Source organism: Varroa jacobsoni, unplaced genomic scaffold (assembly GCF_002532875.2).
Source record: "Varroa jacobsoni isolate VJ856 unplaced genomic scaffold, vjacob_1.0 scaffold_455, whole genome shotgun sequence".
NCBI lineage: Eukaryota > Metazoa > Arthropoda > Arachnida > Mesostigmata > Varroidae > Varroa > Varroa jacobsoni.
The window spans coordinates 33,451-58,509 of NW_019213357.1; the positions used below are offsets into that span (position 1 = coordinate 33,451).

General features: G+C 41.6%; 1 protein-coding gene and 1 long non-coding RNA gene across 3 annotated transcripts in view; one reads left to right on the forward strand and one right to left on the reverse strand.

The window, feature by feature from the left end:
- LOC111260588 (neuroligin-4, X-linked) overlaps positions 1–25,059 on the forward strand; it is a 26,621-nt gene continuing 1,562 nt past the window's right edge. The window contains exons 1-12 of one of the 2 annotated variants that reach the window (XM_022833467.2): positions 1–907; positions 16,562–17,310; positions 17,701–17,859; positions 18,562–18,747; positions 19,592–19,983; positions 20,341–20,564; positions 20,675–20,893; positions 21,160–21,284; positions 21,486–21,788; positions 21,956–22,221; positions 23,364–23,483; positions 23,603–23,716. In XM_022833467.2, the coding sequence (XP_022689202.1) occupies positions 891–907; positions 16,562–17,310; positions 17,701–17,859; positions 18,562–18,747; positions 19,592–19,983; positions 20,341–20,564; positions 20,675–20,893; positions 21,160–21,284; positions 21,486–21,788; positions 21,956–22,221; positions 23,364–23,483; positions 23,603–23,716 (2,874 nt within the window). In that variant the 5' untranslated portion in view covers positions 1–890. The remainder of the gene's footprint in view (positions 908–16,561; positions 17,311–17,700; positions 17,860–18,561; positions 18,748–19,591; positions 19,984–20,340; positions 20,565–20,674; positions 20,894–21,159; positions 21,285–21,485; positions 21,789–21,955; positions 22,222–23,363; positions 23,484–23,602; positions 23,717–25,059) is intronic. The other variant, XM_022833468.2, reaches the window with a different exon arrangement.
- Positions 6,587–25,059, reverse strand: part of LOC111260589 (uncharacterized) — a 38,842-nt gene continuing 20,369 nt past the window's right edge. The window contains exon 5 of the long non-coding RNA XR_015311114.1: positions 6,587–6,830. This is a non-coding gene — a long non-coding RNA (uncharacterized LOC111260589). The remainder of the gene's footprint in view (positions 6,831–25,059) is intronic.

Consider the following 25,059-nt stretch of genomic DNA (forward strand, 5'->3'; position numbering starts at 1 on the left):
TGGTCGTGAATACTGGTGCTAGGGAAAAAGGGGAGATTTGGTAGAAACCGGCGCTTTTCAGCACAGTCTATTGCTGTAGTACTGCTAGTAAGGCATCTATAATCGTGATCCATGTCACGTTTACGATGGTGATGGCGCAGCGATAGTGTCAAGCATCGATGATAACTGAAATGAAGTGTGTGTGAGTATGAATGGATTGTAAAATCTCCAATGACTTAAACACTGATCATTGTAGTTGATCGACAGCGATCGCCTATTACCGTTGACGCGTCACGAACGCCGATGCTTCAGAGGTTAATTGGTCCTCGAGATGCGATCGGCTACGATAAAACAAACCAGAATTCTTTGTAGGGTTTGGCGACGACAAGACCGAGATACAAAATTGGATTAAGTCTATGAAGCGTTTGATTAGGTGAAAGTGCTTGATTACGTGCTCATACAGACGAGCTGGTAGTTTGTGCGATGTTTGTTGAGGATTTGTGGCAAAGAATGTTACAGTGATTGCTGAACGGTGAACTATAGTGCGAGATCAGTGGCTGTCCATCGTAAGGACAAGAAAGATAGCTTGTGAACGTTAACTAACTGGATCGAGGTAAATAACCTGTATGGGGTATTTGTATAAGACGGTTGTTGAGCCTATGGACGCTCCGTGCGCAGCTCAGATGGGCACTCAGAGCATTCACGATCGAATAGAGTATGCGAGATGGAAAGCCCGTCTGACACAGTATTAGAAAAAGTCACTGACTTGAATCTAATGGTTGACTATGATTCGCGGGACCTATAATAACTCAAAGCTAAAGGACCATAGTAAATAGTTGAAAATCGAAATTCAAAAAGTTGCAACTTCTCAAGGCCGTTTGTCAGATTTTGCATGACAGGGGTCGAGCGCAATGACTGTTGCATACAGGTGAGAACGAGTACCCCGTAAAACCCGTTAGGTAGATACTGATATGAAGTTACCTTTTTTTTTTACACATTGTACACAATGGATATGTAAACTGAATACAAAGTTATGTAAATCTATCTATTATCTATATAATTTATCGCCGAATTTTAGACAGATTAGCATCTTGTGAGACTGGCTAAAATGCTAAGATTTACGGTGTTCGCTGAGCTATATAAATTTGCCTCGATCTATTTATAGTAATTATAATCCTTTAAACGTTGGACAATATATATATGGGTGTCACCTGATGACAATGTGACGCCAGGTCTTTTAAAGCAAAGACACACTGTTGCCGCATGAGCTGAAAAACGTTTGACTGTCATCAGTAAAAATGCCCTTCTAACAGAACGACACACGCTTTCTGCACTTTCTGCACACATTATTCACGGCAGGCGTGAACTTGAATTTCCACAGATGGCCACGCAGATGAATACGGTTGTGCGGATGGGTATGCATTGATCTATATGATTGAGGTAGTGTAATATAGAATTTTTTACACTTATGAAAATATTTCTACGAGAACTACTAAATTCAAGCGCTGAGCCGGGTAGTCTTTTCCGGTATATATGAGTCAGCAATTCATTTCTGAATTTTGGGATCATAAAAAAAATCATATTAAGAGAAATCAGTGGAGAAGTTTATAAACCTAGTCCCATACACATATCCTTCAGGAGTAGCTTCAAAGCCTTTTTCCTCTACTTACATATATCATTAGTAGAAATTCCGTGAGCATCGTCGTAGGTGAGACAAATTCTATCTAGATCGATCAACTCACATATGGCCCGGAAAACACGGTCGTTCCCAAAAAAAGTGTTTTACCTCACGGATACCTGATTCTCCACTTATCCCCCCACAAGACGCCGAAACATATTGTGTAGAATCATATATTTTCCTATTCGTGGAATTACTGGGAGTGCCCCCACAGGGAGCACTCTTGTTGTGGAATAATATATTTCGAATTATTAGAAAATATAGATTGTTTGAAACCGAAACGGTAAGTAGTACAAAGGTACTAATTGAACTGAGCAGAAGAAAAATCTAAATTGTGAAGCCATGATTGTAAGCAGTGCCGAAGACGTAGCATGCAGAGAAGTGTTTCTTGGCGCAAGAATATGAACGGTCGAGGCTTAGAAATAACGGAACTCAGAACTGTTTTAGTGTAAACTAAATTAGTCGATTTACGTTAGTCACAGCAGCTTATTTGAGCAGAGCAGATATCTACGTGAAATCGGCGACTAGAAGGATGAAGTAGGTCCAAGTTATCAGTCGCAGATCGTAGGACCGACCCGCCGCTTTTCATAAAATAGGGCGTATTTATAATGAATTTAAACATCACTACACTATTAATTCGTTCGTTTAGAAAACCTATTCTACAATTTTAAAGGAAAAAGTCGTTCTTTACCCGTTATTGCACACGTAATTTACTTTGAAGTACTTTGAAGTTAAAGCTAAAAATGGTGCAGCTAAGAGCGACACTAAGAATGAGAAAGAAACCTCAGTTTGTATATCTAACTTCAAGTAAAATTAGCCCTGGTGTTTTTTCGAAGTTTGGCTTGAACCTAGGAAAAGTTCTAGAGATACATTACGTTTTCTTGTGCACAGTATTCCACTCAAAAAAGTTCACATTTTACATGTGGAAATATAGCTTCGTTTGAAAATTATTAGCATATAAACTACTGATAAGTAGCTCTACTAAGAAAAAAAAGCACTATACTATGAATAGTTCCTTCTTCCATATACGGACTCGTGTTCCCATTGCGGTGTTTTGAAACTGGCTGTCCGCTCAGAAGCTTCGCTCTGTTGATAATACGCCGAGTACGTGTGATTAAAGCAATCGTATCGCACGGTTTAAACGCGGTCTAGGCAGAACGTTAACAATAGTAGCCTTTTGGTGCAATCATTCTTGTCGATGCTGGTTGACCTCGATGTTTCCCCTTTAGGAAGAAACATCGTTCGGTTAGTAGGCGTCCGAGGATATTTCTCCGTGTCTCGTTTGCCAAACTTGTTATCTGTGTATTCTACGGCGGCTGTTTTCAGGTAGGCGTCCTTACCTTGCCAAACAATTTCTGCCGATGCGGCCTAGCTGCGAAGATATTAGTCTAAGCTTGTGGCATACTCCCTCAATAAAGGTTGTGTAGAATAGTTCTTCTCGTTTCCACCGCATCAACCCCACTCAGCGCTCTAGCTGCGTCATTGTAAACAGGTCGCATTTGTATAATACATTATAACAATTCGTTATTCTACCGAGCAGGTTCCGTTAGGGTTGGTTTAGCAGCGTTTGTTTTGAGAATGACTTTTTATTGGCAGAATGTTGACCACTTGCCTTTAAATAATTGATGCAAGTCTTGTAAACGTGAAAATTTAATATAAAAAAATTAGACCTAAGCTCGGCCTGAATGTCTTCAATTTGGTGCGTTATGAAGGATGATTGTTTAAGCGGTACGCTTCTACGAAAATAACACGCTGCGCTGATATAGGGAGCACTTCCTAAACTAGCGAACATAACATTAAGCAGTTGCTGGTTTAAGTATTTTGAAATCGGGTTTTTACTAATGAAAAATAATCCGTCATTGACTAAAATTGTCTTGCGGTAGTTTTTGCATTGCGTCACAAAGGCCGGTTATGGGTCCACAAGATGAGCGGTAATTTAATCTAAACCTCGACAGACCGACTTTTGGTAGTAGGATTCTGAGAATCTCACGATGATAATAGGAAGCTTACTTCACCCCCAAGAAAGCAACAATTTTGTTCATTAAATTTCGCATACTTAATATTTGTAATAACAATTTACTATAGCTTTCACAAGTATTCTCTCGTAAGCTTAGCAGATTCGTAAAGGTCCCACTATATGTTATGAGTGTTTGCTTAATTTTTTAACGTTTGCATTTTTCCCTAAATACCCAGTTATACTTCACATGTTATCATTATTACGTTCCAAATCAAATAAGCCCCAACTCAATCGCCAAACCTATTTGAAAACGATTAAATAAATATTAAATCATAAATACATATTCAGTTGCTTAGCAATTTCAATCGATGATATAATGACGATACTCTACTAGCAGCAAACAAGCAATCTATCTGGCGGCGTCTACGTCCTACGTATTTCCGTCGTTATATCAATAGCGGCGGAAATACCTAGGATAGAATACACTCTGCTACGTGGCATTATAATTAGGATATATCACAAAAAATCATTATGATTATATTGATCGTTATCATCATCACGGGCGATAGCTTATCTACCATGAGATATGGCGTGGGCTTGACGAATTTTTCTTATGACGTAACACATAAGCTATATCTGCTCGCGGCACAGCAGCTTCTGGTTACATTACCCATTTCTTGCCACTTGACTTCGTTAAAGCTTCTCCTGTCTTACGCACGACTATCAAAAGACAGACCAAAGGCTTAGGGTACTAGGTATTAGAAAGAAAAGCCCGTCACGAATGGGTGCACAGATGTCTGGACGCGATGTGCGCAACAAAGATCTGAGTAAAGACTTGTTTGTGCTCTGCACCAATTTGCAAATGGTTTCTGGTTTTTTTTTTTATTCAGACTGTGCAGTCTCTTGGATGATGAACAAATCAACATAAACCGTTCAGGCAAGCTCTCTTTCTCGTACCGCTGCCTTCTTTTCATGGCCCCTGCAGCTCCAGAATGGTGAGGCGCTGGTTGTTTTCTGAATAGTGGACATACGTTTTCGTCGCCCACTGAGAAGGAGAGGGGCGTTTGACCAAGTTCAATGCAGTCAAATTGTTTTCCCATTGCCTACCACCACTGGTTCTTCTTCTTCTCCGTCTGCTACATTTCTTTTAGTTGGCGCTAGTACTTAGAATTAGAACCACCGCTTCTCGCTCTTAACCGGAACCTCTTAATCGACGCGACTTTCAGCGGATTTATTTCTGTCTAAGCAAAAAAAGAAGAGGTACGTCCTTGTCCCATTACCTCCCACCCTCTCCTGTAATGGGAAAAGCTCCAAAGCGTTCTACAGTCGCTATCACCGTCGCTACGGTCACCTACGTGGCGGCATTACTCAACTCGCGCAGTGCGCGTCGCCGCTCAGACGAATGAAGGCACTCAGCTGTTCAAGTATTCCAATCTTCTGGGATAAGGAGCCGAAGCCAGAACTAAAACGGAACAGGAAAAGGACAAAGAAATAGGAGACAGCCAGAAGTAGGCAGACGTTAATTTCGGAGTCTTTGCGCCTATGCTGAATACTTTTTTCGCATTTTTATCACAGCGATATTGGCAACATCGACGTAGACAATCGTTCGCATCGTTTTTCCTAGCTAGGTAAAGGGCCAGAGAAGCAGTCAGCTTCCGAGGCTTTGATGGCAACGACCACGCCAGCGTTCGGCCAGACTTGTTTGCTTTCTTCAGGCACGTCCTTGTCACCGCATCGCCGTCCCTAGTAAGTCCATCGCAGTAAGCTTTTTTTTCACGTACAGACGCTGCTCCGACCTCGAGCTTTCCACGGCTTTTCGCGAAACATATTTTTTTGATAAAGCTAGCAGGAGCCCACTTTTGCAACTATCTCCACGATATTTCCTTCGAAAACCTGGAAGCGTCTGCACTACGCTGATGATAGTTGCCACAGCAGGAGCGTTCACTGTGCGGAGCCCTTGCAGACATTGCGGTGTCGTACCTATAGGCGCATTGACATTCTGAGGGTCCAAACAAATTGAATAAGATAGGATTTGTTGATTCTAACTATCCTGGCTATGTAAAATGGCCGTTTACGGCTGCTTCTACATGGTAGAAGCAATTTGTCAAAACGGTTATGCGAATAAGGATGATTCAAGATATATGTGACGTTAACGCGTCATTATATGTCTGCCAGTAATATCAATGGCAAACACAAGAACTGAGCGATAAGCAAGGAAGCTTTGCGTTGTTTTAAGGTGTTCAGCTATCTGTCACAATGGATTAGTCCGCGTAATCTTCTGCAACAAGATAATCCCACTTCACGAATATGGGTCTGTCTCGCGCACACCAGGAATGTCTTTGTCATTACGAAAGCCGTTGCCATTAAGCCATGACGCCTATATCCACATCAGAATCCCTCTTTGCAACGATTAGCGTTTATCTACGTTTCTGCTCTGCAATGTGGGTCATGTGAGATATTATACGAGATAACTTGTGCTTGTATTTTTAGCTGGTCGAAACCCGATCGCTAGCGTTGGCTCACTGTACTTTATTTATTCCATCTAATGCAAAATTCAGTACTAAACTAAATGACTTGCCTTAATACATTTCGCGTTAGATAAACCCGCTGTACAACGAGCGAAGTTTCAAATTAACTTGATTCTTTTTGTTGTGCATCATTCCGATTGCTCACAAACATATTTCGTTTCACAGGCGACCGCCACCGCCGTGTACTCACTAGTCTTTTTTCGGCTACGTACCTAGCTGTAAACAGCAGTCTTCATTTTATCTGAAAACTCTCGGCCTACTTCAAACTGACACTGGATAGGACGACGAGCATGCAAGGCCAACCCTACATCCGCCACCGCAGGTCCCCTCTACAGACTAACCTTTACTCAGGACACACACTGACTCAAGTATCCTCCCTTTTGAGTATCCTACTTCACTTTAATTGTTTAGACAACTGCGCATAAAGAGTGTGGATACGAACGAATAGATGTGCTCGGTACTGGACTATATTAGTTTCCAATAAGTAAGACCAGCAGGGCGTCTGCTGTAATGGTTCACTTCCAAAAATTGCGCATCGTACAAACCTCCAGCCTTTTTCCGGTCTAATATTTCAAAACCCTTTTCCCCAGCATCCGGCTCTCGAACTTCCAAGGGCACTCTTGAGACTCCGAGTTCTGCGACGAAATCTTTATGTTCTGAGTTCGTGACGCCTTCGCTGTTGTGTATCCTGTAATTAGGGAGACACAGCATGGAAACTCGTGCTTTTTGTATCAAGACCTATGTAAGGGCTTCAGATAATGTATAAAAGCTGCCAACGTGCTTACCACGAGTTCTATGACATGTTTCTATCATACCCAAGTATATGTTACTTCGCTTATAGGTATTTTTAAACAATACTTTGATGGAATACCTATGGGCCTTATTTGCCCAGTAATGGTACAGTTTGATAGGCTATTCCAGTTCCTGTTTATTCGACACGCATTTGGCGATAGCTGTGCGGGACACATGGGCTAAATAGAAGTCGAGACGAGTTGTGTTATATGCCATTTTTTATACAGTTGTTGCAGTGACCTATTAATCTATTTATTAAGGCATTAAAAAAAATTGAAAATCTGGGCAACTGCAATTCATTAATAACGCTGAATACGGCGTCGCAGAGAATATAAACGTACGATACAGTTTTGTATAAAGTAGACGCCTGCTGAATAAACTCTAATAGATCCTTGGACGCAAAACGTGTCATGGTCAGCTTGTATTAATATATAAGAATTGGTCTCGAAACAATCTGAAATAGAGATACGCATATTTCTATGGTTTTCATAGAACTATGTGTATTTTGTATGCTAAGTGAAACATTGTGTACGTTATAGGCAATGGAGTATTGCTTCTGGCAAGTAGGAAACAGGGGACCCATTACGTTACTTTCTAAGCATAATAGGTCGCCTGTTGAATGTGTAGCATTTACTACAAGTTCTACCCAAGCAGCCGTACACTACTATACGAGATAGCCAGTAACTAGACAGAGACTCAAACCAGGCATTTCCTTTGAATCTCATGTGGAAAATTCGAAATATGCAACCATTAATTCATGTACTCTAATTCTGAGGATCAGTAGTAATATTTTAATTAAAAAATATTCTAGTTAGCGAGAAAGACGGGATTAAGCTGTGAAATAGCGCACAGGACAACATCATATCTTCGTATCTCCTTGTTGTAGTTGAATCAGGCTCGTTGTACAGCGTTGATGTCCGTCAATAAGTCTGTGAAGTTTGATCTGTTGATGAAGCTAGCAAACTTAAATACGTTTGGAGCCAACAGTAAAGACAGAACGTCGATCTGAAATTATCGCATAGTAGTCCATAGAAGTACGATACGCAACGCGTTCTACTTGATGCGTGATTCAGCAAGCACACACAATGTACATATGATCTTTACCATTAATTTGCCGCAGATTGTGTTTCTAGTTTACTATTACGGGTACACGGACATCAGTGTACGATGCCTTGTGATAGATACCACAAAAAGCGGACGACTACTGGAAGAAACTCGGTGATTAGGAAAAATAATTTATTAAGGCACATATGCATGCACCTGTTTAAGGTACTGTAAAATACCGATATTATTTGACTATTCAGATCGGCCAGATGGACGCTGCAGGTAAAGCGGGTGAGCCGGACATAGTCATCAATGAATATGTGATACCTGAGCGTGCTTTGAGCCGGTAAAACATATATTCACGTATTTTTAGGCTAATACTAACATTGTATTGCAATCAGTCAAAAAAAGCTTGCGGGTTTTTCGATAATGTATAAATAGTAAGACTACCGGTAAAATGAAGCACTAATAAATTTTTTTTGTCAAATTATAAATTGTCCATTTACGCACCGAGCCTATAGTTAACTTGTAGTAATTTAATTTCGATATTTCTAATAGTCAGTTTTGCTTCCTGCAATTAAAGCGTCAGTATATCTAAATTTTATAGATCTGGATATACGTGACGGATCCAGCCGAAGCGTATACAATGTTTGTTCGTGTTCAGCGTTGTCTAAGATTATGCAATGCATATATGGTGCGAGTGGACGGCAAAAATAGTTACAGCAACAAATAAGTTATATTTACTTTAATCCTCTTAGGTAACATTCAATCCATCATTTTCTTCTTCCTTTAGATGCTTTTTCCTTTCAACAGATCAATTTGGCGAGCAGGATTTAAAACGATGCATGAATGAATGGCCTTTGGTGGTTGATCAAATTTAGGTAGACACAAATCTTATTGGAAGGAAAGTTCTATCAAGTATACTTATATGTACTAACAACCAGTAACTACTATTCATTTATTAAAGGCCAGTAGCAATAACGACACGAATGCTTAGAAGCAAGAAGAAATCTCGTCCAGATGTATTAATCTACTGAGACCCTGAGAAAAAAAAGGTGTAAACTTTAATACCCTTTAGCCAAATAAGACAAATTAGATATACGTATTTAATCGTCTACCTGAGAAAACAGGTAGATATCTTCCCGTCATTTAGGCCAACTGGAGACAAGGTTTCATGGTGTAGCGCGCCAGTGTATGTCATCTTCTACGATGTCTATCTAAGACCTAAGTAAAATTCGAGAAAGCGACTCCCTATAGGTTAGGATTATCTTTGTAAGGATATTGGGCCTGAAGCCTTGCATAAAATGTAGTTTTCATTAGCTATTGGCACGCTTGGTGTTAGAGTCCAAGAGATACTAAGGATCACCTAGCATTTCGCTGTTAACCCGATAACGCCTCGTATTAAAGAAAGTAGCTAGAGTAGTAGGACCTGTCTAACAACCTCATCTAGTTATCTGGTCCTGTGAGCAACAGACGCAGAACTGGGACTAGCGAACTGGGATAACTTTATAATTAATTTGATCCTAAACAAATTTAGATGCTCATAATAAACGTGAAGTGACAATGCTCCAAGACCTTATTCATTAGCAAGTTAATTAAGTAATATTAATGTCTGTGGCCATTTTTTTCGCGCCAAAATGTCAGCACTAAGTTACCCAGTCGTGGCTGTTACACGGTCAGAGACTTGGATCTTGTTAGCACCAAGGTGATTAACCAGTATAAGCTTAGGCTTTATTATAGGTCCCCCTTTCATATGTCTACAATGCGCGGGATGCGAACGCCTCTAATATGTTCAATTGATTTACCCTGTCAGATGACAGATAAACTGTCTATGAAAGCACCCCTTTTATCATGAAATAGTAAAATAGCTTCCGTTCCATATTTACAGTTAGATTATAAGGCTGCTTTTATCGGAGCTGTTACTATTCATTGTATAGAAGGATACGATTTCGTTTTTTGACTGCTTCTCGTTCAACAGCAGGTATGCCCTAGAAATCCGCTCACTGGGAACTTTGATTTGCGAAGCTGATTCTCGTCGGTTGCTTCTCGTATCTCTATAGCAAGAGTGTAGTCAACAGGACTCGGTATCTTATGCGGGACCTAATAACGACTATAGTGGGTTAAATCTAAGCGATTACAAGAGGTTAGGGATATTTCTTCTTTTATGTGTCTACGCTTGTTGTTCTACTAATTCGCTTTTGTGCCCTTACAACTGTTAGGGTACCTTTGGACAGATGCTCCATTGAGAGGGCATTTATGTAAACATCGTTTGTCGAATGACGATGAATGACTGATGGGTCGGCGCGCCCGTAGGAAAAATGGCGTCGCAACTAGCATCCGATATTCAAATACTATCGGAAATACGCATAAGATATATGCGTATACGACTGAGATTCAATGGAACGACTTCTAACCGTAGTGGTAGTTTCATGAGATTGCTGTTTTTTGCTACGTTGACAACGCGTAGGCAGCGCGAAATCTGAGTTATTTCAGATGAGCGACATAATAACATTCACCTTAGCTAAATGTAGATCGAAGATGGCATGACATTTGGAAGCGCCAGCTAATCGTTAGTATCTCGGCTTGACATTTGATGGTTAGACACCTAAATTTATTCGTCCTTCTCTGGATTCTATCTAGGCCACTGTAGACATAGTCGGACAAGGCGTAATTTATAGTCCCGAAATCAAATCGGGCGAGGTGAAATAGCTATCGCGTTTCAATGTAATATGGCGTCGAAATACGGCAGCTAGAAGAGACGGTAGCTAAATACGGCGTATTTTTTTCCACAAAACAGCGTACTTGGACGTTTTCATCTAGTCGCACGCTAGGTGGCCACATGTCGTCTATCGTACTTGTGATACGTACACAACAACGACAAATAATTAGTGAACGGTGCGCGTCATCACTAAATATTGTACGCAGTATTGCTTCAATCTCCTATAAGGCTTTGCCCCCAGATAGACCACTTGAATTCATGTTAGATCAAAGGTTGCCTACTCTTCCAAAGCGATCGTTGTTAAGCTATCACGCGTTTATCTAATGTCGAGAGTAATTTCATTTGGCTCCTTGAGTAGACGTTTTCACTTAGCTCGCACCACAGTCTTATTTGGACGTCAGCTTCCAGAATATAATCTAACCCGAAGGTGCCATATTAAATTAAGGGTATGTTGAATTTCAGTTGGTGTCGTTGATTCGAGTACGCACTTTAAACATCTCTGAATTAAGTTTTCCATTAATTAACCGTCAAAACGCAAACGTTCTGAGTTGCGGCCGACTTGAATTTTCTGACACAGGTATACCGTTTTAGGGAACAGAAATAGAAAAGAGAGAAAAAAAGTTAGAAGTTCGCGAACGCTTACAACGCTCGCAGCTTGCTCTAGCGTTTTTATTAGCATTGTATCCTGGAGTTGTGCCGGGCAAGGCCATCATGCCGCAGTGGCCCATTTAGCCTTAAACAACAATACCGAACGGTTCATTGACAAGAGTGCATTTCACCATCGGTCGAATGGCCCGTTGATTGCTGAAATCGTTTCCGGTCGTCATGCAGACCATTGGACCAGCCTTAAGCACGCTGCATGTTGTAAACACCCTGCTTATGTTACCAAATGCATTTAGCCAGCTGAGTAACGCCTGCATTTCTGTCAATTTATTTATCATTACTGTGACGAAGCTATCTAAAATTTTCATTTTTTCGTGCCCTCAAAACCCTTGAGAAATTGAACGTGCACTTGATCTAATTCATGTTTAATCTAAAACACGAGTTCTTGCTACACATAATGCCTGTCCATTATTATATAGCTTAAGCTAAGATTTACGTAATCGCTCAGGGAAATTTGTATAAAGGTCTTCGTTTCGATATGCGGCCGAACCGTTTTGTTTGATTATTTTATGTACTAGAATGGACACGCGAAGTGTACAGCTACAATAAATGTATTTCGAGTCCTCCTAGGCGGTTACTCCAGGCAATCCACCGTTAGTCTCCATCGGTCGGACCTTGCCATTGCTGTCAGTTTATTGGCAGCAGTGGAACCGAAGAGAACATGAACAACTTAACATGCTAGCTCTCGAAGAGTCTGCAGCAAGCTGATAGGCTCGAAGCGTTGGTGTGTGACAGCAGCCATCTTGCTAAATGGTTGTAGGAAGCGAGACGCTCAGCTACAGTCCGATAGTAACCATAGGAACGTGTTGTATGACGTGTGAACTCTTCGAGCAGCAAAAGATGAGAAAGCAGACGTTCATCTGGCCCAACAAGCTCTCTGGAACGCACTAAAACTTGTTTACAGCCATAGGGTTTTTTTTTTTATTTTTTTTTTTTTTAAGAATAATATAAGGAGGAATATAAGAAAAATAGCGAAATCCTTTGCGAACCCGACGTCGTACAGTGTTCGGATTCAGGAGCCTGGATCAAAAGGCTAAAGGACCACTATAAGGTGTGATCAGTTCTCCAGATCTACGTAGTCCCACAAGTTGTCGTACTAACGCTGTACGTGATCATGTCGCAAACGGGAATACTTTCAGATTAGTTTTTTGCGTATTCGATCGTCGATTTGCATTGTGAACGCTGTAGAAATTTTCATGCCTTAGCATGTGTCAAGTCGTTCTTATTTCCCTTTGACAGCCAAGCACGGCCAGCTGATATCGCCAAAGTCATTAAAATGACAACACCCCGCAAAGAGGCAATGAGGAAGAAAAGTCACAGAACGGGCACTGGATTGCCTGCAGAGCATCGGCGGGGATTCCATTGGTGGCCATGCTCCAGTGGAATGGCCAGATTGAGTTGCCTTTGCAGGATGGAAGGACCGGGCGGTTTCTACTGCGGAGACCTAGGCTGTACAGTTTTGGGCCACGAGGTTGCAGCGATTCTCCGTGAACTACTAATCGGCGGTATTTACAGTCTGCTGCTAAAACCATCTGTGCTTTACCGAGACCGCTCACCGATCGATAATCCATTACTTCGCGGAGCGAAGCGTCTGGCGACGACCCGGAAGTACGCTTGAAGCTGTGCCATTCGCTAGAAATTTAAACCAGGTCGGGAAAGGCGTCTGCTCCAAACGCTCATAGAATCACCGGCGCGTCCCTCCGCCAAGGTAAACATGGATTTTAAAAAGTCGTTTCATGTCTCGGAAAAGACGATTTTATTCGTACTGGTAAATAGAAACTGTTGATTTGGTTTGGTTCGCCTTTTCCTGGGCATAATAAAGACCTTTTCCGTCCCTCAGAACGGTGGTGTGGAACGATAGAAGCTCTCATTACGAATTACGTAAGTCCTTTCCGGGGCCGTTAAGTCTGGCAGTATACAGCGGCGAACAACACTGAGGGCCACCACGGTCCACCCAGAAACGAATGGAGTGGTGAAGCGAACGATCTGCACGGTCACGAAGCATCCTCCGTGAGTCTGCTGGCAGTGCCGGGCTCCTCCGTCGCTACAACGCTTGCAGAAGTTCTCACGATACATACTACCGTTAGTGAAGCCCTAAACGGAATTCCATTTAATTTTCTTTACGGATTTGAGGTCGTGCTGCCAAACAAGCTACTAGATTCCTGGTCAGCCAATATTTCCAAATGAGAAAAGAAATTCTGTATCTAAACCGCGGAGAGATATCTATGGTCGGCCTCGTTAATAGAAGCGAGTGCGCGAATACAGCAACCTTCTCGTATCAAACGCTCCGACCGGAGAGGCCGTTTTCTTACGACTCCCACATATTGGAAGTTGCTGCTCAAATTCATCCCTGGATGGGACGTCGAAAAGACCTTTGGGGTACCCGAAACATTGAGCGGTGGATGAAGGTGTTCCGTCCGATAACATGGTCGTATGAAATAGACGCAGAAAATAAACAGTTACGATTTATGAACTTTCGGTTCCGACTGGTTGTATATACTCCTTTGCAGCCGGCCAGTTAACATCTAATCTCTACCAGTCGAATCTTATCAAGCCTGCAATACTAACAGTATTATTACATGGACGCTGAGGACGCCGGTTTTCGATGTGTTTTTGTGTTTCAAGTTTTTATGTCCGGTATCGCCATTAGGCATAGTTGCATCAGACGACTCACTCTCAGCAGGAGACGAAGTGTGTCTACGCCCGGATTCGGACCTAGACCACACTGACTGCGCAATATTAGCACGCAAATACGTTATCCACTAAGATCTCACGGGATATGTGAGAATTTGTCCTACAGATAGTAACTCAACCATTCAGCTGCATTACCCTATTTATTGTAACTTCGTTTGCTCGCTACTACCAGAGCTCAACCTTTCGAATCGTGCAATAGGCCTGACTTGCGAACTACTAATTTAACCCTCGATGAGCTTTCAAGGTCGCCATGCTATTTTTGTACCGCCCACATGCAGGACTTCCCATGGGTTACATATATGAAGTATACAAGACATCAAGTATGGCTCTCTGCTGTTTCCAGTATAATAGGCCTTTAATAACTGCTGGCCGTAGAGGTTGGTTGGGATGTGCTAAAAGAACTTAGTCGAAAGAGAAAAGGCTAGCACGATAAATGCATCATTGTGTATAGCCGACACTGCTGGCAACAGATATGTTAGGTACTTTCGTTAGACGCTGTTTCAGGCAAACTCTATTAAAATACACATGGTAGCCGTTGCTATCATTCCGGGCCCTATACAACTTTTCCTTTTGAAAATAAACATTTATATATCGATTACCATACACTAACCTGCCAAATTGTCTGGAATCAAGTCGTCATCACGAATTACCCTACAATAATAATAATATAAAAAGTTCCTCCATTCGCTGCTGACTATTACACATCGGCCCCCTGATCACTTAAATATCCATCGTGATATAAACCCAATGAGCATTACCGGCCATTAACACAATTGTAGTAAACTCCGTTCTCATCAGAATTATAATCTACTTTCCCATAGCTTTAATATGAGAGGATTACGTTTTTCGGCCCTAAGAGACGATGCGCTACAAATAACGTCATGCGGCTTGTGTCAAGATCAATAACAATGTTCGGTTTCTTATAACGCACAAGCTATGTTTAAGATGTTCTCTTATGGTGCAATAGAAGTTTATTTTAGTTCTACGAATGCAGTTGTTAAATTGAGTAAAGCAACAGTTTCATCAACATACAGATAGATTAGTTGATTCCATTTAGCAGTTATTTTCTGTCAGAGAACGTCGAATTTTTCGTCACTGCCTGTACGATAACGCCCTAGACTACTTACGCTGCATTTAGAATCAAAAGAACATTAAAGGTACAAACAACGCAGTGTGTTTACATTTGACTTTTGAAATGCTTAGGTAGGAGGAGCCTTTGAGACCAACGGTCTACCTCGTGCACATTCCAATGGCGTCAATCGCTAATGCTGTAAACGACTTTATTCAAAGACTTGCCCTCCGCACGCCTTCGAAGGCGGCAAAGCTCGCACCTACCCCCTTCAGAACCGTTCACACTCACTGGCCCAGTCGTAAGTGATGAGCGCCCAGTAAAAAAGCGGTAAACGCCGATTTCAAAAACCGAGTGTCAAAGAAACCATTTCGATTGAAAAACAGAGGGACTAGAGGCCGGAAAGGAACTGGGCCCATCCACTGGTGCCAAACGCATCGCAAATTGAATCCACACACAGCGGAATGAACAAATGCGCCGGCGTAAGCGACAAAAGGGATATACATTTCTAAAAAAAGACGTGTTCCAACGTATTCACGTCGTGCGGAACAAAGACGGCTGCTTGCCTCCCTCCCTGGAATAGTGTATCTTTTGGGATTTTTGGCCCAACGCCAAATTAAAATCAGCACAAGCTCGCTAGCTTGTCCACCAGGCACATAAAAGGTTTTTTTTTTTAAACCTGGCGCTGTGCCTGGTCCTTTGGCTTGCAGTAGATAGGGAGAGCCTTTGCGCTGGGCCGAGATTTCAGACAAATTTGAGGTACGCCACAGCGCTACAGGTTTTTTGCGCTTAGATCGTCTGTGTCCGTGGAAGCCAAGGCAATCTATTCTCAACACACGCTTGTCTTCGTTTGTGCGCGCGTAAACGTGAGATGAGTCTACTCTATCTCACTTGATTGGTCAAAATAGCTGCGACTACTGTGTTACCAGTAACGTTGGCAGCAATCTCAGTAACGTAATGAAATTTCTCGCGTGTGGCACACCTTAATAGTCAAGCAAAATGATATTAGATATATGAAGACACACTGCTGTCGTGTACCAACATGTCGAGCCGTTTTTAAAGCAGAAAGCTCGGTTGTGTTGTAGAATGATAATAACTATATATGTTTGCTTCGCTTTTTATTTCCCAAGTCTAATAACTATATCACCCACAGCTGAACCTGCAAAAAGTTTGAGTGAAGGCATTTATTTAACTACAATAGAAATTGTTCTTGCTTTTGGTCTAAGATACACCTATAAAAAAAAAAAAAAAGATTTCTCATAAATGTCTCCCTATGTCCTTCGCCAGATAAATTCACGACTCAGAACTGCTTTCTTAAAGGAAACCGTATTACAGCAATACTTCCTTTCAATGTATTATCAGATTATAATTAGTTTTCTGTTATGTTCTTGATTATAGCATTAACCGTTCTTCTTTATTGATTTTTCTTTTCTTTCAGCGTTTTCAACGACAATCACCGCTGTACACGAGGACTGAACATCTTCACAGCCGAATATTCGACAAAGCGTCGCACTGGTGATTCACCAGTCGCGTCATTATGTCGTCGCTACCGGATGGAGGCTAGATGCCTGAAAATGCTTTTCGGTCCTGTCGCAGTCCTACTTCCTTGGCTGCCAGCCCGCGCCTCAGTTTCTGAGACGGGGGCTAGAGCCCTGATCAGTGGCTGCAACAGTATCCGTCTATTACTCGTCTTTACCCTGCTTCTATTTGGTGACATCTGCAGCGGGTTGGGCGGCACTAGCACCTCGTTTAGCTTCGGATCAAGCAGCGGGTCAACCTCTTCCTATCTACCTCCGCACTGGCTGAGTTGGAACAAAAGTATCCGCACGGTGCAAGTGGCACAGGGAGTTCTACGAGGCCGAGTGCTCTCCGTTCGATCGCCGGTCACGGTGAGCACCAGGCTTCGGGACGTCGAAGTGTTCCTCGGAGTCCCGTACGCTGCACCGCCAACGGGTCGACTACGCTTTCACCCACCACAGCCGCCCGCAAATTGGGAAGGGGAACGCGAACTAACCAAGATGCCTCCCTCGTGCATACAGGCCTTCCCAAATATATCCGGCGGCGAGGAACAGCTCAGCGCCCGAATGTCCACCGCACGACTTAACTACCTGCGTAAGATGAGGTCTGTTGTCGATGGAAGCCATCAGAGTGAGGACTGCCTTTACCTCAACATCTATGTCCCAGCAAGTGAGTGTGATTGATATGGTATTATACTTATAGGCTTAGAGAACAATCTTGTAAAAAAAAAAAAAAAAATAAATAACAGTTCGATTTCCGAGTGGCCGACACACATGTTAATCGTATATGATAAGTCGCGGTGTAGTGGAAAAGTGTCTAAGTCTTCCACTATCGAGGATTATTAGTGACTTCGATGCCTCACGTTCGCGCGATCCAGTGTAGATAACAGCGCTAGATCGTATTATACTCGTATAATCCTTAAGGCATCTGCTGTGAATTTAAATTTAAGACGTGCAATAAGATGACTGGAAGGGTCAGCTATAATGGATGAATGGATTCGTCTAACGAAAGCTGGGCGCTCGGCTGATAGATAGCATGAACGCATTGTTCATTTTTCAGCGTTGCAGATGTCGGAAAGTCGTCAATTGCCAGTTCTGGTAGTGTTATCGGCGGGTGACTCGTATTCGTGGGGCAGCGGAAATCATGTAGATGGCTCATTAACGGCTGCCTATTCGAATGTAATTGTAGTTTCTATTAACTATCGGCTCGGAGTCCTCGGTAAGTTAGCCAAACGTCACAACACAGCTAGACTGTTAAGTTTGCTTAGTCTATGAATAAAACTTGAACGATGCTTGAGAACTATGCTCGACTGCTATATTTGAAGTTTGCAATGATTTTTATCGCAGTTATCGATGTCACAGTCATCTTCATCTGGCTAACGGCAATCGTGGTAACTCTGCCAGTAGACGTATAACTAAAACTATTTGAAGTGAACAGCACCGAACCTTATTTTATTAGTCTTCATTTTGGAACTTGAGCTCTCTTTCAAAACCGAAGAGTAAAAAAATTACACCAGACATTCTAACATACACGAACTTCTTAATTTCGTACCATTTTTACGACATACTACCTTTTCATGATCGTTATCAATACGTTATTACACTGAACACAGGGACACACCAAGAGACCAACTCCGGGTTTAAAAGCACAACACTAATTGACCAGCACATCCGGAAAACGCAATGACATCTGCCACTTCTTATCAAATACTCGTCTAAAACGCTAATTTGATTACCTCACTCCTACAAAGGTCGTGACTGCTTAGATCTCTGTTGAGGTTATAAACGCCATTCGATCATGGCCATGGTGCCATAAAGGGCTTGTGGGCCTGCTGTCGATGTTGGACCGGTGGTGATGATGATGAGTGGTTTTCTCCGCTGGCGTGATCACCTTTTCTTATTCGACCTTTTCGTTGTGTAGGTTTTCTGTCTTCAGGTAGTCCTTCGTCGTTCTCAAATGTGGGACTTCAAGACCAGTTGATCGCTTTACGCTGGCTACGAACCAATCTAGGAGCATTTGGGGGTGACCGGGACAAAGTGACCTTAGCGGGAGCAGGACGTGCCGCTGCCATGGCACACCTGTTAGCGATTAACGCACGAGCTGCCGGTAAGTACAGCCAACAGTATATCGGAAAAATCAAAACTATATACGCATACATAAATATGAGCGAGAACACACTGAAACGCATGGAGCGGTATTCATCGACAAGGTAATGCAGAAGGAGACATTGAACTTTTTTTAAATTCTCATTCTCTATTTCTTCGTATTATTCACGAGATAGTAATGCTAACGATTTGCCATTCGTAATGTAACGCAAAGCTTAACATCAACACCCCAAGTTGGATTTAAGGGAAGTAAACGAAGATAAACAAAGGCAAATATATTTGGCTCGACAGAGCTGAGATACAATGGATTGATTGAATTTTACATGAGCTTGTTTCAAACGGCCGAAGCTACCACCATCAAGTTAGCAAATGTGGGATTTTAAATAACTTCAACCATAAAATAGATAGTTTCTTCCAAGGCTACTGTCCTAAATAAAGTTTTAAATACATTTCTACGATAGCCGGTCTAACAGATGCACGCACATCTACTTATTGAACGTTTTGGCTACAAGTAAACGTCACTAACTATTCAATTAATTAAATCGTGATTAAGCGATTCTGGGTACATTTATCTCAAAAAGGGTGTTGTTGACCCACTTTTTTTTTCCACCGAGTCCGACGGAGTCGAATGACTTATGGCGGCTAAATAATTGCAAAGCTTAAAAGTCAGCAGTATCATTTTTTGCCGAGTTAACGCTAGCGGCTCTATGTGTGGTCGCTTAACCAAGCGTGTACTGCAATTACTAAAAATTACGTACAACTTAACTATACTATGCTCTAATGGACGATACAATGAACACTTATTATATTAATCAGAGCTTTACACCTCTGCTACTTAATTCCAGATTTGCTACGGCGCCTAGTGCTAGTTGGCGGTAGTGCGTTATCTTCATGGGCCGTTTGCACTGACGGACCAGAACAGACATTGCTGTTGGCGCGAGCGTTGGGCTGCAAATCTGAACGTACTAGTTCGTCATTAGAATCACCAATGGAGTGTTTCAGGGAGAGTCCTGTCGAAGAGCTTGTAAGAGCTTCGTTAACTCTTCAAGTACCGGATCACCTTTGCGGGCCATTCGGTCCCACCCCGGATGGAGATATGGTCCCTATAGATGTGTACGAGGCGTCACATCCAGAGGGACGCCAGATACCATTTTCACAAATTGACCTTGTCGTAGGCGTTACTAAATGGGAAAGTCTACAACTGTTTAATGACTACCAGCGTGTTCATGGAATCGAAGTACGTATCGGAGAATCGTCAAGAACAAGACAGATTGAAAAGAGCAGTCCCTCTAGTGCACATTTGTTCGTACCATGTAAATGTCAAAATTAACCTTTGCAATAAGCGTGTGGACAGCAAAAAGCACGTAATTTTATCAACCTCACTACAACCGTACTGTTGAATTCAAACGACATTGTTTTTTTTTTTTTTTTTCGAGACTTCAAATCAGCACTTAAATATTAGGCTAATACGATTGGAAATCCTGATCAATTTCACTTGTTGAAAACTTCTTGTAACAAAGAGTCTAGAAATAACCTAGATTTACGGAAACTAACATAACTCCTCGTAACTGTACTCGTATCCGCTTTCTTTCAGCTCTCTTTTAAAGAGAAGACCCTACGAACGTTGATTCGCAATCTTTTTGTGTACCATCAAAACGAGATATTGTTTTCAGTGTCGAATGAGTATACGAATTGGTCCCGGGGTGAGTCGTCGACGCTTGATATACTTCAAGATACCGCTGACGCTTTATCAGATTCGACGGTCGTAGCGCCTGCAATTGAGGTCACGGCGCTACACTCCCATCTAACAGCTACTGGGTAAGATTCAGAAGGAAATGGCACTGCGGTGAAAATATATAATGAATGAAAATGAGTATTATTATCATAAACACGATTCCTTTTATCTCCCTCTTTCTATTTGTTTGTAGCAAAATTCAGCGCTCAACGCATCTATTCGTATTTTCGTATCAGAGCAGCAACTGCGATTATAGTCATCTGTATACCTGTACGCCGGGGGCAGAAGATGCGTTTAATTTCCTTCTTGGGGTGCCGCTACTTGATGCGCTCCCTAGTGTCAACTACAGCCGTCAGGATATGCAAGTCTCTGAGCTCATGCTCAACTATATCAGCAATTTCCTACGGACAGGGTGAGCGTTTAAATAAAGTAGACAGTACACGCAAATATATATAGCCATATGTAGGTCCGTGGATCAGCAAAACAATCGGAAGCTAGACATGACGTTTTTTGACCAGGAATACGCAACACCACCAGCCAGCATATCACACTAGCGCTGAAGACGTACTTCTGCATGAACATGCTACAACATATAGATATATATATATATATAGATATACAGAAACATTTAGCGAGTACAGATTTACGTATGTACTTATGCGTCCCACGCCTGAGCAGACAGCCAAATTCGAGCACGATCGAGACGTTTGAAACGGTAACTCAGGTGCGACCATCTCGACCAGTCACCGAGGAAATCTCCTGGCCACCGTACGAGTCCGTGCATGGAATCTATCTATTAGTTGGTAAGTGACGGTTGGCCTAATGCACGACCTCTAGTTTCACCGGCTCTTAAACAAAAGGCCTTACGTTCGCAATCGTAACCAAAAAATTGACGATTCATTTATCTCTTAAATTCGTCAACTAACTCCATTTCGTTACTTCCGGAGTCGCTGTTCATATTTAGCTGTGTCAATCTTTAGCCTTCTCCTTATATCTGCGCACAGATACCAAACCACGTTCACTACAACATTTCGAGGCTCATCGAATGTCATTGTGGAATCGACTCATACCTGCGCTGCATCGGCCCGACATCGTTGATAGTAACGGTACTCTCGTAATGGTCGGTGACGACGAGCTAGACATCAGTGAAAATCGAAAAGGAAACAATGATGCCTCGGAGGGGCTCACTTTTCCCCGCGGTTATCCGCTTTCGCAGAGCCCATTCGTATTCCGGTTACCTTCTCTCGTCACGCTACAATCGACATCGCAGCCTCAACAATCGATACAACCACGACGCGTAGCTTTCGGTAAGACTGGCCAGTCATTTTCAATAAAAGATTAATACGGCGCCTTTTTTGCTACGCTAATAGTTTTCGCTTACCTTTCTTCAGTTTTGCTTCCTAGTCATTACCATCAGTAAAAATATTATAATAACCCACACTGTGCTGACATTTTCTATACCTAATGAGTGTAGATCCTGCGTTGATGGCTCCAGTATCCTCGCCCATGCCTCCTTCGGAGTCCCCGTCGGGCAACAGCGCGACTGTTTCAACGCCGTTGGACCAGATTATGCTGTCTCTCGAGAGTCTGGCTTCGGGACCCTATTCGAAGGCATTGTTCATCACGATAGCCGTCGGCTGTTCTCTGCTTGTCGTTAATATATTGGTTTTTGCTGGAACATATTATCAGCATCGAACAGAATCAGATCATCACCAAAAAAATAGGAAGACCCAGCACCGAGTAAGTCATGCGATCGAACGACCGTTAGCTATAGATGAACATCTTTTCTTACGCTATATAGCATTCTTCAACGGTGATCGCGTTCAACCATACGGATCGCGTTTATCGGACGAGTGACACACTATCGACCGACTATCGTTCTATATGTTCGTATCTGTCGTACGTTATCACCTCCCTATGAAACTCGAGGGGGTTAATTAGGAATTATATAGTTCTTACATGTGCGTGCTCCTCGTTTGTAAGTTTGTACTCTATTTTTGCACAAGGAGAATTAGGCAAAAGTTGTTAGTAGCTTAGCTGTACGTGTACGGCGAAATTGTGATGATTGTATGAAATAATTCATTGTCCAGCAGTTAAAAAACCAAGACAGGGTGTTCAGTCAGCCTGTCGAATCAAAATTTCGGTTCGAAACGGCTGTGGCGGAGGGGTCGAAGCTCGAATTAGGTGAGAATAGTGTGACATCAAATGCCTTTTATTAAATTGGCTACATTTTTACTTCTTAGTAAGTTTAAGGCGATGAGACAAATTTCAAGAGGTCGCCAAAGTATTTTATGGCATCATTTGCGTCGCCAGCGATCCCGTATAAGCTCGAATCATCGCGTAGCTAATGCGAGGCTTTTCCATGTATTAAAATTGTAGTTGATAGTACAGAAAATAGCGCACCAAATCTGGGACTAAGTACCGAAATTGGGCGGATATGTTAGCGTATGTTAGTCATGGTACGTTAGTTTCTGCTTTCCTACATCATGTTAGCAGCATCACTAAGTTGCCCCTCATAACTCATATATTCACATATATGAGATCTTTGGTCCCCAGTCATTCTTTATTATTTGTTTTGTAAGTATCGATCTACATTCCTATCATATCACAAAATAAGGTGCGCCATTTTTAACTTCACCTTAAGTTCCACGTTTGGTACCCGCCTAATACTAATATACATATACATTAAAGTGTACGAAAAGGCCAGAATACGATATGTAAACTAAAAAACAATTTGTTTTGACCCTACTACATTCATTGAGCTTCAATGAAACTCAGCAGTGAATGAGTCAATATGAAATATTGAAATTTCTGATTTTACATAATGGCACACATCTGTGTTATGATAGATCTATCTAATAATAATATCCCTGCCGTTACAGGAGGGCATCAGAAATGTAGAGCACAAGATGCCAGCCACTTGTGCAGGACATGACTCGCCAATGATGTTTCATCTACAGCTCACGGAAAAGGCCTCGCAGAAAAGCAACGGAAACTACAATGTACAAATGTTTTTATCTATACTATTCTAGATAAATACATAATTTAGTCAGCTGTGATGTATATTTGTTTTATTCTATTCTAATCTTCACTCAAATTTTGCGTCGTATTTATTTGACAGCATGTCGAATTTACAAATGATGAGGTGCAACTGGGAATAATTAACTTGTACAATCTTGGAGAAGGACATCAGTTATTAGCTGAACTTACCGATGTCACAGCGTCACCTCTACAGGTAAAACTGAGATATCTTTTAGATCAGTAGTGAAATGTTAGTTAGCTTGCCTTTTGGTAAACGATCGTAAAAAAGTAGGTACTTTCATTGGCCGGACGTAGCTACAGACATGCTTTCTACCTGAGTGAATATTAAGCGCCCAGTTTTTTTTAAGTAAACCGATAATTTTTCTTAATATTAACAAAATTGTAGTTTTTTACCGTCTGTAACGACATACTGCAAATGTTCTGGGCTACAATGTGAAACAATTCCTGTATGGCGCTGCCAGGTCTTCAGTAAAAACATATAAATTCAGGGCATCGTCTCATGTGGCCTGGATTAGATAGATAATATGGAAGCAGTATTTTTGAAACCTGTATTTCTCCTACCTAAGACATAGTATTAATAAAACTATTAAGTGACAATCGTGGTCGTTTCTATTATTCTACGTCAGCTATTATTACACTGCGTTTAACTTAAAAATAACCTTAAAAATGTTTAATATCGTGTTGTTAAGTAGCTATCATTCCGCATGGGAATCACACGAAACGGTGGCAGTAGTACTAAAAATGAGGACTTTTTCTTTGACCGAATGCATTGTGTACTAAATTAGACGTAGACAAACCCAAGACAACGAACAAGAGAAAGCTAATTTAATTAGTATCATAGCAGACATTAGAAGAAGACTGAAAAACCCTATACAGATTTTTCTCTATATTAAAGGCGGAGTTCGCGGCGTGGGAAAAAATGCTCGATTTTAGCTGATCCTGTACATTTTTTCTGCCTGTTTTATAAGTTTACAATAAACTACCTTTACCGATTTTCTGCGATTTGGTTACCGATCACGAATGATTTTTTCGCTTACACCCAAACTATTGCGCCAAATAGAGCCTAACCTAAATTCTATTGGACGTCGTGATAAGGTAGCGACACCATAATTATTTCAGGCCAAGTGATATATTTTTGTATTTTTTAGTAAACTGATTTTCAACAAATCCATTGGATTTCCATAGTATATTTTGAGAGAGACGTTTATTTAAACCCTTCCTGCACAGACTGCCTCTCGAAGACATGGCACGTAATTGTATTTTTGTTCCCTAAGGTTCGAGTCCACCAGCAGCACAATGTGACCGTGACGAACCGTTCTCTAAATAACCTTCATTACTATTCAGACCAATTCCTGTGTATTCGCTTGTTCGGACATAAAACTCTCTACTTGGTTTTTGGAACTAGGACAAGTTTTTGGAATTCTAAGGCTAGCTATCGTCGTTTGGTAATATCAAAGCCATAAACCTAAGATTGACGAAAGTATACATTGATTAATATAGTAAAATATAACACAATAGTTGATTAATTACTAATTA